Genomic DNA, 14,212 nt, shown 5'->3' with positions numbered 1-14,212 from the left:
AAAAATTGTTTGGATTAATAAAATTGATTTATACGTTCGCACCAATTTAATTATATATGTAATAGTTACTGACTTTTAATTATTCAATATATATTTATTATTTCATAATATGTAAAAACATATAATACATAAAATAATTTACATATATAATGTTTATCCTGAATCTAGTCTTTATTAGAACACAACTTATACTATAATTCTTCGGTTTGTGTTTTATATAATTCACGTATTTCACCTCATAATCGGACATTAACATTCCATAATAGATAGTCTCCAAAATACACATCTTGCTCTCAAGTTATCTCCGATATATGACTTTTAAACATAGCCTAACTTTCAAGAATTTGAATTAGTCTTGTACTTTAGAAAGTGTTTTCATATAAAATTGTTGACTTGTTAACAAATAGTCAAAGATAGTAAGAACTGGATTGAAAATTACCTCTGATTTGAGGTGAATGAGATCGTTTTTGGCAGAGTCAAAAAGCTGATAAGCAGGTGCGTGAATGGAGAATGAGGGGATCTTCTCAAGGTATAGAAAATGAAATGGATTCTGATCTGGTGTCCCAGAAAGAGTAGTGGAAGCAGAATCTGAAGGATAGTTTGTGCGAAGCAACGGTGCGTCGAAAACCACAATTGTGTACTTGGTTTCTGGGTAAATCTTGATTTTTAGACTTGAATCTTGATTGCGATTGGTTGATTCATATACCTCAGAGATCTTACTCCAAGAGTTGGGTAAGAGATCGGACTTCAACACAAGCTTCCCAAACTCTAAACATTTTCTATAAAAAAAACTTGAGAATTTAGTTAACTGTCTAAATAACAAGATTTCAAGAAAACAACATATATGTTAAATGAAAATATTGAGCTCTGGATAAACATTAGTCTTGCCACCAAAATGTAAGTAGTTACATGTTTAGATTATTTAATCTCTGTTTATTAAAAAAAAATTATATGTATAGATTATGCTAGCTTCTGATCCGTGATTGTTAAAATTTCTATAGATCTAATGATCAGCCTTGAGTTGAGCAAATGAGTAATTAAGCGAAAAAGAGTATCAGTAATACTTACAGTGAAGAAGAATCCATGGCTTGAGGTGGGGATGTTCTGTAGAGAAGAAAGTTTATAAGAGAGGCCTGGATATTATTGAAAGAAGACAAACGATGTTGAAAATGAGAGCATTCATTTTTCCACAATAAAGAGAACCCAAATAGTAGCTTATTATTCCGCGATAATAATTTTTCAAAAAGAGCTAATTAGTTCGCTTTTAAAAAATTATTAATTCCTTTTATTCACTTTTCTGCGAAAATCGCAGAAAACTCAGATTCGGTCCACGCTTTCGATACGATATCTTTCGATACAATAGCACACATTTACATTTCAATACATTATCATGATGACAATGTCAAATACTTGTTGACGATTTGTATAGTATTGTTAACTCATGCACATAATTAATACTACTTATTCGACACAAGTGTAATAATACAATAAACACATTTGCATTTCATTATAGTATCATGGTGGCGACAATGTCAATACTTGTTGACGATTTGTGTAGTGTTGTTATCACATGCACACAAATACACAATTAATACTGCTTATTCGACACAAGTGTAATAATACAATAAACACATTTGCGTTTCATTACAGTACCATGGTGGCGACAATGTCAATACTTGTTGACGATTTGTATAGTATTGTTAACTCATGCAAACAACTAATACTACTTCTTTTCTCAAAAAAAAAAACTAATACTAATTCTTCGACACAAGTGTAACAATACAATAAACACATTTGCATTTCATTACTGTATCATGTTGGTGACAGTGTCCAGTTTCAATACTTGTTGACCATCATTATCGCTAAATTCTATAGAAAATTAGCAAAACCAATGTTGGGCCCATTGCAAAAGCACTGTGGGCACCCCCTTAAAGTCGGATCTGCTCAGACCTAGTAGACACGAATAACCTACAGATATTGTGATGTACCATAGATTTCGAAGATGTGAGATTGTCTCATATTCTTAGGAATAGGAATGGTCGGGCAGACGCACTAGCAAATGAAGCAAGAAACAGAGACTACGAAAATGCTTCTCGGAGAATCAGCTCGTCTGCCACCACTTGATCTAGTTAAGATGGAGAGAGTCATATTGGTAAACAAAATAAAAGAAAAAAATAAAACGCATTGCAAACTTATACGAAAACACCATTTTTCCTCTAACATCATCATTGATGTAGTGATATCCTTTCACATTAACCATCGTTTATAAAAAGGTTTAAGTACACTTGGGTCTGCCACCATTGCCGGCCATGATCTAAAACTAAAACTGGTAAAGCTAGAATTTTAGGCGTCAAATTAAAATAAAAATTTAAAGGCATTCTTTCTTCTTTTTTTTTTGGGTCAAAATTTAAAGGCATTCAAATTGCCAAAATTTGTGTAGGCGGTTGTGCGCCTATTTCCACGTGTTTAGATTGCAAGGTTCCACGAGGCTTTAGGCATCAATATATACTGGGCCGGGCTTGGTCACCACGTGTTTTAATGTTGAACAAGATCCACACTTTTCCATATTGACCATAACTTTTGTTTCTTCCTGAACAAGAAAGATCTGAAATATATGTTGGTCCGAAAACAGCAGTTGGTAATAGCGGTTTTAAAATAAACAATTCTTCATCAGCAGGCTTGACCATAACTCTCGTACATCCTATTGTTCATAAACTCAGTGAAGTCTGAACGTGAAGAACTAAAGCCTCTGATCTCCTTGTACTCTCTCCACCACTTCATGAAACTGCTTCCCTCCAAAAAAATCTCCGGCGAAACCTCACGTTTTCTGATCATATCCCACACGTACTCCTCAAACCTCACGAGTTTCTCCATCAACACATCTCTCCCCACCACTTTTGTTTTCATAGTATTTATTACAAGCATAGCTTCCTCAACTTCAGACCAGAAACAAGAATCAAACGTCAAAAGATCACTCAAATCTCTCTTCTCACATCTAGCCGGTTCTAGCCCTTCAGCCTTAAACCATTTCTCAAGCACATCATAGTGTCGCGCCCTTCCCGAGGCTCTGTACCCTGTCCGACCACTTAGGTAATACTCAGCAATGTCTAACGGCTCGACCATACGTTTGTAATTGTTCCCGGAGTAGAGAGACCGAGTCTTGAGAAGCGCTTTTCTACTCTGAGGCTTCTTCTCCACTTCTTCAACCAATGATATCCAGTAATCGTTTAGCTCTCTTTTGCGCTTCTCTATATCCATATCGAACGGTGATACAGGACACGCCACGTGTGTCTTGAACCGATCGTAGTAACCTGTTTTTTCCATCTTGCTCTTCTTTTTGTACCACTCTAAAAATATCATTGATATTTTAATCTCGTTTAGCTTCTTAAGCTGATCAAAACGCTGCTTCGTCTTCTCAGCACGTTCTGCCATGCGACTTATAACGTCTTCATCGATCATAAGTTTTGAATCCCCCGCCTCCTGTTGAGTTAGACGATCAAGAACTCGTCCGTAGTCTCTCCAGCTTAGTATATCCGTATGAGCAGTACTCCCTAGCAACTCCGTGACGGCATCAGGATCATCGATGCAAATATATTCGGAGTCGAAACAAATCAAGAACGTTCCAAAAGGCTTGAAACCTTGCGTTATGGGAGTTTGTGTAGCATCAGCCACGTGAAGGAAACATGAACTCCTCAAGGAGTTCTCGAGGATTTGTTGTAGAGAAGCGTCTCCGATTAAAGGCGAGCCAAACGTGATGCACAAGGGACGTTTTAGTTTTGGCTCGACTGTCTCTAGAAGCCATAGCGTAAAGAGAGATGCGACCGATCCTCCTATCGCACTTCCGGTTATGATGACATGTTTCTTGGACTTGAGCAAACCGAGCAACTGCGAAACAACAAGTATGACTTAATTATATTTTAGGATATGAATATGAATGATGTTTTAGGAATTTTTTTTTGTTCCACAAAATAAAATGTTTTAACATATATAAGCAATTTTAAACTTGTCAAAACATGTATAATCAATTATATTTTATTTTGTTTACTTATAAATAAATGAATTAATTTAAAATTACATTTTTAGTGATATTTTTGTAAAGAAAAGTGGAGTTTTAATGTGCATTTAGGTAAAATACCATGTAATATGGAAGAGAGGGAATATATGTTTGAACATAGCCTTGCTTTCAAGAATTTGAATTAGTCTTTACTTTGGAAACTGTTTCATATTAAGTTTTTTTTTGGTATGATGTTTCATATTAAGTTGTTGACTTGTAAACAGATACTCAAGAGAGTATAGTAGAACTGAATACTACCTCTGATTTGAGCTGAATGAGATCATTCTTGTATGCAGAGTTAAAAAGCTGATTAGTAGGTGTGTGAATGGAGAACGAGGAGATCTTCTCCGAACATAGAAAATGAAAGGGATTCTGGTCTTGTGGCCCGGAAAGAAGAGTGGAAGCAGAGTTCAATGGGGTGTTTTTGCGGATCGATGGCGCGACGAAAACCACGACTGTGTGTATGGCTTCTTGGTAAATCTTGATTTGTAGACCTGAATCTTGATTTTGATGGGTTGATTCGTATACCTCAGAGATCCTATTCCATGATTAGTGTAAGAGACCGGAGTTCAACACAAGCTCCCCAAGCTCCAAACATTTTCTAAAAAAATCCTTGAAATTTAATCAAATGTCCAAGAAAAAACTATTAACAATATTGAACGCAAGCGCTGAGCAACTGAGTAGCTAAAAGAAAGAGAAAAGGAGTGATTGTAATACAGTTAAATACTTACAGTGAAGAGGAATCCATGGCTTGAGCTAGAAATGTTCTGTAGAGAGGAAAGTTATAAAGGGAAGGGATGTATCATCGAAAGTAGACTAATGATTAACAATAAGATAGAAGCACATAAATAGAGTTAATTATTCCTCTTTTTCTCTTTTCCGCGAAAAATCACAAAGAAGCCAAGATTCGTTCAGCACACACGATTACGAGGGGCGATATCTTCTCGTTGACGTTGAAACAAGTGTATATACTATAATCACATTTGCATTTTAATACAGTAGCATGACAGTATCAATACTGGTTGATGATTTGTTTAGTATTGTCGACTCTCGTCACTTACGTAGACAATAGATACCCATAAGACGTGCCACCGGTTCTATTTTAGAAGGTATTGGACCATTTAATCATTTGATAAGCCATGTATCTTTCATCTTCAAGAACTTCCCGGCTAATCTTTTAAAGGCTTGAAATAACCAAAAAAAAAATTTGTTTTGTAGAAAGAGGATAGAGAGATATAGGAAGAGAAAGGAAGAGAGGGTGTCAATTTTGTTAGATAGTGAATTTGTGTTGTTTTTGTGATTATAGGGGCAAATTTTCCATCTTCTAGTTATACCCAAATAAAGTTCAACACTCATATGTTCTGCATCTTCTGATAGTATCAATAATATTACTAAAACAAATAAAGGACAAAAATAAAACGCATTGCAAACTTATATGAAAACACCATTTTTTCTCAAACATCATTGATTTAGTGATACCCTTTTCACATTAATAACCATCGTTAATAAAAAGGTTTAAGGACACTTGGGTCTGCCACCACGTGTCTTCATGTTGACGTAACAAGCTCCACACTTCTCCTTATTACCGTACGTGCCAGGAGGAACGCACTTGCAGCGGTAGCAGCACGTGACGCACGCTCTCATACATACGTTCTTCCTTGAGTGTTGGCCACATCGAGTCCCACATAAAGACACGCAATCTATACCGTCCAAAAAAGTAGTCCATTGTTACATTTTTTAATCAATTATCATTACACTATTACAAAAAAATATATTATTAGCTTAACTTACTTATCCGAGGTCTAACGGGAGGCGGTGTCGGAGGTTTGGACGGTGGCTTAACAGGTGGTGCATTGACCGGAGGTGATGGGATTGGGTTGACGGGTGGTTTAGCTGGCGGTGGTGGGGTTGGTTTGACCGGTGGTGCCTTATATGGAGGTATTGGGGTTGGTTTAACCGGCGCTGTAGGTGGTTTGACTGGTGGTATCGTGGGTGGCTTAACAGGTGGCGTTGGGGGTTTGTACATAGGTGGTTGAACCGATGGTGTTGTTGGTGGTTTAACCGTTGGTGTAGGGGGTTTGTAGGCAGGTGGTGGTTTGACTGGTGATAACGTTGGTGGCTTAACCGGTGGAGTTGGGGGTTTGTAAGGTGGTTGAACCGGTGGTGGTTTAACTGGTGTTGTTGTAGGTGGTTTAACAGTTGGAGGTTTGTACGTAGGTGGTGATGTGGGTGGAACCGGAGTGGTTGGGGGTTTGACTGGTGGTGTAATGGTCGGTGGTTTAATCGGAGTAGTAGGAAATGATGGTGGCTTGTATGACGGAGACGGTGGTTTGATTGCCGGGGACGTCGGTGACGTAGGTAAAGAAACCTGTCAATTGCATTGGAATACCAAGTTTAAAAACCTTTTTTTTTAGAAAAGCAGTTTTACCTTTATTATGTAATAAATAGTATATTAGCCTAACCAATGCTTAGAGTATACACATTTAAATAGTTAGAGCGGAAATAAGAAATTTAGAAACATACTAATGCATTGGACTCCTCTTTTGAAGCAGCAGAAACAACCTGCTCGGTGATTAATCAAAATATATAGTTAGTTGAAATGTACAAACACATAATGCGGGTAAATAGATACTATTTGAGGTCTATTTCTAGTCTTTCACACACTAAATAGAATTGAAAACATTAAAATTACTAATAACTTACATTGGTAAAGACTTGAAGAAAGGTGAAGACTAAAAGAAGCGAGAGAGCCATTCTGTGTGAGGTGAGGAAGTGATGAAGTCTCATGTTGAAGAGCAATGGCCTTTTGTGCTATAAATAGAAGTTCTTTCATTAAAATAATATTAATTCCTGTTATTATCCATAAAATACAAAGAAATAATTTTAATCCATACCAAGTGCTAGGCCCAGAGTAGTTATTGTATATGGATGCCAGCTTTGAACTTTCACTGCATCATAATTTCTCAGACCCCGAGGAACAACATATCAGATTCCCAAAATGGGTTGTATAGATAATAAATAGTACATGAAAAGGATAATTTATCATACTCGTCAGTTTTTTAATATAAATCGTTTTAAATAAAAAAATATGTTTTGAATTATATAACGTTTTTGATTTTCTATCTAAAATTTATTAATATTTAATGTTATATGACTAATAATAATATATTTTCTATTTTATTATTGGTTAATTTGTGGTTAGATAAATAATTAATAATATTTTTGTTTAGAAAATATAAAAAATTAATATTTTTTTAATTTATGTGTAAAATTTTAAAACGAATTATATAAAAAAACGGAAGGAGTAATACGTGAACTTTCCTTTTTATTCGTGTAGCAACTTGGAGTACTTTTACCAATACAAATAATTAATTTTATTAACTCTATGAACTATGGTGAAAATATTGGGATATGTTTGCGTACCCCAAGAAACCAGTGGAAGGCAATTTGACATTAATAAACTTGTTTTTAGGATAAACAGTAAATAGCATTCAATTTGCCCATAAAGCTGTGTCGCTTATATTATTGCACCAGTGAAAAACCCCTTGTCGTTTTATCTAGCTTTGCTAACATGCAGCAAAGTGATTTCAAATATCTACGTTATAGTATGCTTTTACATGTCCTTATAAAAATCTGAAGTGTTATCAAATCAAAGATGGACCAGAGCACATGGGTCATTTACATTGTTTCGATGAACTTTTTTCTAATAAATCGGAAACAAGGTAACAGTTAATTATAGCGAAGTCGACACGCGTAAAGATTTTATCATTATAGGGTCGTGCGTGATTACAAAAATAATTTCAGGAATGAATGCTTTCTTCTTCTTAATCATACCTTTTAAAACTGTTATTGTATGTGATAAAATAGATTTTACGACATCATAAACTATAAAATGCAATGTACAACTAATAGAAAAAGATACAGAAATGTATCATTACGAGAGATGCAAGTACAACAATGTTTGAGCTGTAATTCACTATATATTTTACTATGTACACACTGACACACAACCACATGCATTGTTTAAAGCATGGAACCCAAAAGTCTATAAAATTCTAAACCTCCATGCTTTGTGGGAACCCATTCTGACATATGAATTATTATATTTTCTTGTTTTTATATTTCTTCTTTTAAGCAAACGAAAATATTAAATTCCCACTTTTTCTAATCTACTACGTTGTCTTCTTGCGAGGAACAAATGAATTAAAGAAAGTGATCCTAACATTGAACATTAATGTGTTTGCTTTAATCACAAAATGGAGCAGGAGAAACATGATTCAATTATTAGACAAGAACCTCGTCTTCGTCTTCAAAGCTCAGATTCAAAGTTTGTAACTTAAAGCCAGCTCCTTGTATAGTCTCCACCAAGCTTGACGCCACTCCTGTTGCTTGAACCGTTGTTTGCTTTGAAAGCTTCAAATACACACACATATAACATAACACAAGTCAGATTCCATAGTCTAATCCAAACATTAAACACAGAGATGTTCTGATTTTCATGCAGCCATAACATAACTATTCCTATAAAAAGCCCTCAGCTTTTCAAGGTTCAGGCCCGATCCAACTTTCTTATGCGGCCCTGAAGACTAATCCCGTGGTTAACCACTACTAATATCTAAAACAAAACCCCATACTCAGCATACATCTATGCCATTGCCATACATATTCAAAGTCTATCCTTGTGTGTGCTTACTGCTTAGGCATGTAAAGGCAATGTATCAAGAGAATGTTGGATGTGGACATACCTCAACAACGGCAACACCTTCAGAAACTTGAACTTTTAAGTTGGAAACTCCATCTATGTCCTGAGAGAACAAACACGATTTGATATTTGCCTTTATTCAGTGCTATTAAAATCTAAACTTGGAGTTAAGGAAGAGCTAGAAGACATCAAGAGTAAAGTGAACACAGAGATTGGAGTGAATCTAAACAAGTAACCAAAATGGTTTTATATAAGCCAAGAAACAGAAGAGAAACAGATGCATTCAACAAAGATTCTCCTCTAGCTCTGAACAGATTCGCTAGTTCAGTGAGAGATCTTCTTGCAAAGCATTTTACCTGTAAGGCCTTTGTGACATTAGGAATAGCTGCTTCGTTCAAAGTTCCATCAGCCTTCGGAATCAACCCCCAAAAAAAGCCAACAATGGTCAGACTCAATATGAGGCCACACTTGAAATTGCAAGAGTGTAGTACTTAGCATGATCCTCAAGGCAATTTAAATACGGCTGTGCATTAATATTCGTTTCTAAGCTCTTATATAACAATGTACCTGAAAGAACATGGTGAGCATGTCTGAAGGAGAGACAGGAACAGAGACAGTCTCTTGCTGTTGTTGTTGTTGTTGCTCTTCATCTGCAATTGCAACGCCGTCTTCTCCTCCTCCTTCTCCAAGGCACGAAAGCTTCATCAACCCAAGGCGGCTCTGTTTCGTAAACGCAGAAAAGCTGCAAACTCTGCTGTTCCCGATGGGTCTGGTTCGAAAGGTGAGGTTTTTCGATAGAGGAAGAAGATGGGTCGAAGAAAGGTTAGGGCTTTTGAATGTTGAAAGCGAGTGAAAGCTAGGAGATGCTGCAATCGACGCCATTTTTGCTTACTACTACTAACCCAATCTTCTTCACTCGATAAGGTTACTCTGTTTCTCTATGCTCACATTATCCACCCGCATGTCCAAAGACATAAACACCCTCGAGAAATTCCAAAGCTGGGCCTCAAAACGACACGACTCCACTAAATGGGTCGAAGCGTGTTAAGTAGTTGGGCCATCTGAAGTAAAAGCCCACACATACACCTCAGCTGGTTAAGAGTAGAGTGGACATTGTGGGATTTTGTTGAACATCAATATCAACATTAACAACTTTATGGTAGGAAGGGACAACGTATTCTGGGGCTGTATAGTTAGTGTCAATCACGGCTGAGACATAATTAAGACCTTCCATGGCAACATCTCCATCTTTTGGATGAATGGTGGAACTCATGGCCGGTCTGGAGCATTGGCAAATGAACCGAATGTTTAGGACATCATGATTTTAACCGATAATTTTAGTTGTATATAAGGAGGTATTATTAAAAAAATTTGCATGAATAACAAGGATATGAAATTTTAAGTGAGTTTGGGGCATCAAGAAAATTTTGAAAATGTTGGACCGGCATTATGGAACGTAAATCGCTACATGTTTTAGCTTATTAGCAAAAAAGGCTTTCTCAATCTCTCCTGATATTTCTGTGAATTGAAATAGATCATAACGTTATTACTGTGACAACTGACAAGGCTCATAAACCCCACCGCTTTGTAGTGTCATTACTGTGAATTGAAAAAGATCATAACGTTATTACTATGAACAAGTCCCATACCAAACCAAATTACGTTCTAATTAATGAGTAATGAGCACCATGGTACAATCAGGTTTGGTTGTCTAGCGCTGCTAAATCTCTCTAGTTATCGCTTGACAATTTATTAACATCATTAGTCTCTCTACTCACACACAGTTTTTCAAGGAGTGAATTTAAATTCTTCCAAGACGAACCAGTCCCTTGAGCCAAAGCTTCTTTCGCCATTTCTGCATATTCTTTCACATTCTTCCTCACAGTCTTCCCCATATCTCCATCCATTAACTCTTTAACCTAAAATGGTACAAATAAAAAATGAAATAGTTAAAGACAAGTATAATTAGTGCCATAATCTAATATTAAATTCATTGAAAACAATTTGATATGTATACCTTTCGACTAAGTTCTTCTCTTGTCACTAGCCCTTCCACACTTCCATCTACCGTTTCGATCCTTACACCAACCTTTAGCTCTTCCACTACCAACTTCGCATTGAGTGGCTGTTCAGCCATCATTGGCCAAGCCAGCAACGGAACTCCAGTGCAAATACTCTCTTGCGCCGAGTTCCATCCGCAATGACTCAAAAACCCTTTGACACTTTCATGTGACAATATCTCCCATTGATCCACCCAATCTCTCACAATCATCCCATGATCTTTCACTCTCTTTTCGAACCCTAATTCTCCAGTCAATTCCTCCACGTCCACTCTCGTGACCCACAAGAAGTTAACCTTTGCATTAATCAATCAAAGGCCACGTAAATTAACAAAATAATGCATGTTCTGTCCATACATGCATTAATGAATACAACGGTGACAGTTAATGTCAACCACTAGTATGTTTTTCGCATTCAGAAATATTAAATTGTTCCTGAAAGTAAAATGTTTTAGATTTTTTCCTGTTCCACAAAGATAGATTTTCTATATTGTTAAAATATTTTTTTTATACTTTTGAGGAACATTAATTGAGAATATTTGAATTGATTAAATTTCATTGGTGGAAAGTTATTGGAAAGTGTATAATCAAGTAAAAAATAAATTAAATTATAAACATTTATTAAATTCTTAATAAGCGTGTATACTCTAGAAAATCTTACTTTCAGGAACAGAGGGAGTACAATATACTTGTAAATATTATTTTTTTAGCATCTACTAGTAAATTATTATTAGAACATGATATAATACTTTTTGTAACCATTAGTTATTCATATTTTGGCATCGACGGTTATACATACGTACCTTGGAATCTTCTAACCCTAATGCTATTTCCTTGAGCTGCTCTTTTGAAATCTCCGTCTGCGTTCCAAACGCCAAATATAAAACCGGACATTTGTCCTCTTGTTTCCGGTCCAACCAATGAATCCAACTCGGTTTATCACTTTCCGGTTTATCTGGATTCACCAAACACAAAGGTCCAATATACCACGGTTTGGGGCCATCGCTATCACGGAGCCGGAAGTCAACGAACGTTGATTCGAGCTCGTAAAAACTGTTAACTATGACTCCACGGCTTTTCCCCGTGGACACTATCTGGTCCATGAATAGCTCAAACTCTGGACCCGATCTATCCGGGTGGGTAAAAATAGGTGAGAACTCACACTTCTTAACCGATATCCATGGGAAATCCGGTACAGTAACCGGTTCGGTTTCGGATTTAATAATTTCCTGTTTAGTAAAGAGTTGGTGTACGTATACGGAGGAGAAGAGAGCTGACGCGTAGTTGTTCATGCCGTAGAACGCGAGGCTCGGGATACCGAGCTTAGCGGCGGAGTCCAGCGTCCACCAGAGGAACCCATCGGCGACGATGAAAGAAACGTGTGGAAGATTCTTGAGTGTTTCTTCGAAGAGAGTCTGGAGAGACTTTGTTGCGCGCGTGAAGGGCACGAAGAGCGACATGGAAGGGAGCTTGTCGGTGGTCTCGACGCCGGGAGGGATACCGGCGATGTTTTCCGGGAAAGGGAGGGAGATTATTTTGGTGGATGATGAGACGTCGGAGAGGAAGTTTGAGATGAAGGGGTGGTTTTGTGGTGTGGTGAAGACGGTGATGGAAATGGTTGGTTCTTTGCTTTGGTCACAGGGGGAGATGACACGGCGGTGACGGAGGAGGAGGAGACGGGCGAATTGGAGGAGAGGGATGGTGTGGCCCTTTGACATGTAAGGGCAGAGAACCACGTGATGAGGTGATGAAACTGCCATAGTTTTTGTTTTCTTTACGTTGATTTTTACAAGTCTATTTATAGGGCCGACTGACTTTTACTTGATTCTGTTTCCAAAAATAGTTATTACGTTTTTGACTTATGGTTCAAGAAAGTAAATATTAGTATAGTCGTAGAAAACATTTTTTTTTAACTTGAATGTCATTGTTTTTATGGTTCCAACATGCATGTAGCTAGTTATTGTTTTATGACTTGAACTTCAGAAAGTAATTTTTCATTGTAACATTCCATATGGATGTTTCTTTAGTTATTTTGCTGATAAAAAAAGAGGACATCAGAGCATTCTTTCGATGGAATCAGCGGTTAGACAGGTAATAAAACAGCACACAGAAAATAATCATTGTAGGAAAAAAAATCAATTCATTGTAGACTAGATCTGAACTGCCTTTGTTTAGTGAAAAGTAAAAACATATGAAGTGAAGGCTTGAAGCTATGAACTCAAGAAAATGAACATAGAAATTTACATGTTTGCAAATAAAAAATGAAACATTGAAAATGTGGCACCTAAATTGATATATGTTTTAATGATGTGTTCCACCTCAACTTCGTAATTTACTTTAAAATATAATTTAAGTAAGAAATAATTAATTTCATTCTATTTTTTATTTCATAATTGAATAAGCATGGATTTACTCCATAAATGAAGTAACAGTTTTGTTTTTTGTTCATCGCCCTATTTTTTACTCCAAAATATAATAAAATATGAATAAACACAACTTCATTATAGAAATACGAAAAATAAAGTTTTAGATCGGAGATACTCTTGATACAGTCACCCAAACTTTACTAAGAGTTCCAGTGGTAACATATAAATTGCGGAACAATTGCGCTGTGGTTCTAATAGTCATAAAAACATATAAATATGTATGCATATTTAGAGATTTTTGTTACTGGTTAACGGCGGTGTGGTTCGTAAACCATTCAGATCCTAAATGATTTATTAATATATGCACTTTTAAAAAACAGTGTTAACACATTAAGTGATAAATATGGGAGTAATATTAAAGAGTTAAGACTGTACCAGGCAAACGTTTTCTTTCATTCATTTACAGCTTTTTGGACACGTGTTTCGTATCAGTTTCTCTGGTAATAAAAGTCCATAGCGTGATAAATTTTACTCTAGAAACCCTGCTAAAATAATAAATTAAGGAACAAACTGAAGAACAAGAAATCTCCACTTATTCAAATTTGCCTCTTATAGTTGATATCATTTCACTCGGAAACTAATACAACTCTTACCTAGTAATATCATCCTACAATAGATTCAATTTTATGATTCCGTGCTTACTTTAATATAAATTTTATCATTTTATTATCTACTGTAAATGCTCTAAGCTAAACAACAAGAAAAAACATTTTACGTTACAAAACAAATACATGTGTGTTTGCAAGTGTTATTTATATATGAGGCGTATGTCAGTATGTGATACTATATTTAATGCATGGTTCATGGATTCAGGAGAAGGATAAGCGTTACAGACTAAATTTTGTAAACAAGCCGTCCTCGTTAGTCGTGTTTGGCCATGTGTCCTTCTCCTAAACTGAGCGTCTTAGGAAAATAGAGACGAAACTTGTTGCATTGCATCAAGGCGTTACGCAAAATTTTGTCGTATACA

General features: G+C 36.2%; 4 protein-coding genes and 1 pseudogene across 5 annotated transcripts in view; all 5 read right to left on the bottom strand.

The window, feature by feature from the left end:
• The window catches only part of LOC106331874 (senescence-associated carboxylesterase 101-like), a 5,130-nt gene extending 3,960 nt beyond the window's left edge, over positions 1–1,170 (bottom strand). The window contains exons 1-2 of the mRNA XM_013770305.1: positions 1,069–1,170; positions 440–779 (exon numbers count right to left, since the gene is read on the bottom strand). Of these exons, the coding sequence (XP_013625759.1) occupies positions 440–779; positions 1,069–1,085 (357 nt within the window). The 5' untranslated portion in view covers positions 1,086–1,170. The remainder of the gene's footprint in view (positions 1–439; positions 780–1,068) is intronic.
• A 1,347-nt stretch (positions 1,171–2,517) lies between these two features.
• On the bottom strand, positions 2,518–4,912 carry LOC106332903 (annotated as a pseudogene).
• A 510-nt stretch (positions 4,913–5,422) lies between these two features.
• LOC106329043 (gibberellin-regulated protein 14-like) lies at positions 5,423–6,871 on the bottom strand. The gene is made up of 4 exons (XM_013767612.1): positions 6,758–6,871; positions 6,578–6,616; positions 5,846–6,422; positions 5,423–5,754 (listed from the first exon to the last, which is right to left on the bottom strand). Exons 1-4 carry the CDS (start codon positions 6,839–6,841, stop codon positions 5,570–5,572), a joined length of 885 nt encoding a protein of 294 aa, XP_013623066.1. The 5' UTR covers positions 6,842–6,871; the 3' UTR covers positions 5,423–5,569.
• A 1,382-nt stretch (positions 6,872–8,253) lies between these two features.
• Positions 8,254–9,703, bottom strand: LOC106331438. 2 transcript variants are annotated; one of them, XM_013769794.1, is made up of 4 exons: positions 9,324–9,700; positions 9,113–9,166; positions 8,800–8,859; positions 8,254–8,467 (listed from the first exon to the last, which is right to left on the bottom strand). In XM_013769794.1, the coding sequence occupies exons 1-4, from the start codon at positions 9,636–9,638 to the stop codon at positions 8,339–8,341; spliced, it is 558 nt and encodes a 185-aa protein (XP_013625248.1). In that variant the 5' UTR covers positions 9,639–9,700; the 3' UTR covers positions 8,254–8,338. The 2 variants fall into 2 exon arrangements, with proteins under 2 accessions (XP_013625248.1, XP_013625247.1); XM_013769793.1 differs by lacking the exon at positions 9,113–9,166 and having other exon boundaries at positions 9,324–9,703.
• A 701-nt stretch (positions 9,704–10,404) lies between these two features.
• Positions 10,405–12,576, bottom strand: LOC106332593 (UDP-glycosyltransferase 90A1-like). The gene is made up of 3 exons (XM_013771069.1): positions 11,620–12,576; positions 10,774–11,112; positions 10,405–10,675 (listed from the first exon to the last, which is right to left on the bottom strand). Exons 1-3 carry the CDS (start codon positions 12,574–12,576, stop codon positions 10,487–10,489), a joined length of 1,485 nt encoding a protein of 494 aa, XP_013626523.1. The 3' UTR covers positions 10,405–10,486.
• Between the last annotated feature and the right edge of the window lie 1,636 nt (positions 12,577–14,212).

The sequence above is a fragment of the Brassica oleracea genome, chromosome C3 (assembly GCF_000695525.1).
Source record: "Brassica oleracea var. oleracea cultivar TO1000 chromosome C3, BOL, whole genome shotgun sequence".
NCBI classification, from domain to species: Eukaryota; Viridiplantae; Streptophyta; class Magnoliopsida; order Brassicales; family Brassicaceae; genus Brassica; species Brassica oleracea.
Note: the sequence above shows the minus strand (reverse complement) of the source record. Positions and strands in the feature narration are given on the sequence as shown.

Coding starts and splice junctions, on each gene's coding strand:
- LOC106331438 (XM_013769794.1), bottom strand. CDS start 9,638: ATGGCGTCGATTGCAGCATCTCCTAGCTTTCACTCGCTTTCAACATTC. Junction 9,167..9,323: donor TGCTCACCATGTTCTTTCAG/GTACATTGTTAT, acceptor TTGATTCCGAAG/GCTGATGGAACTTTGAACGA. Junction 8,468..8,799: donor AAGGTGTTGCCGTTGTTGAG/GTATGTCCACAT, acceptor GTGTATTTGAAG/CTTTCAAAGCAAACAACGGT.
- LOC106329043 (XM_013767612.1), bottom strand. CDS start 6,841: ATGAGACTTCATCACTTCCTCACCTCACACAGAATGGCTCTCTCGCTT. Junction 6,617..6,757: donor TTCTTCAAGTCTTTACCAAT/GTAAGTTATTAG, acceptor ATCACCGAGCAG/GTTGTTTCTGCTGCTTCAAA. Junction 6,423..6,577: donor AAGAGGAGTCCAATGCATTA/GTATGTTTCTAA, acceptor TGCAATTGACAG/GTTTCTTTACCTACGTCACC.
- LOC106332593 (XM_013771069.1), bottom strand. CDS start 12,576: ATGGCAGTTTCATCACCTCATCACGTGGTTCTCTGCCCTTACATGTCA. Junction 11,113..11,619: donor TAGGGTTAGAAGATTCCAAG/GTACGTATGTAT, acceptor ATTAATGCAAAG/GTTAACTTCTTGTGGGTCAC. Junction 10,676..10,773: donor GAGAAGAACTTAGTCGAAAG/GTATACATATCA, acceptor GTACCATTTTAG/GTTAAAGAGTTAATGGATGG.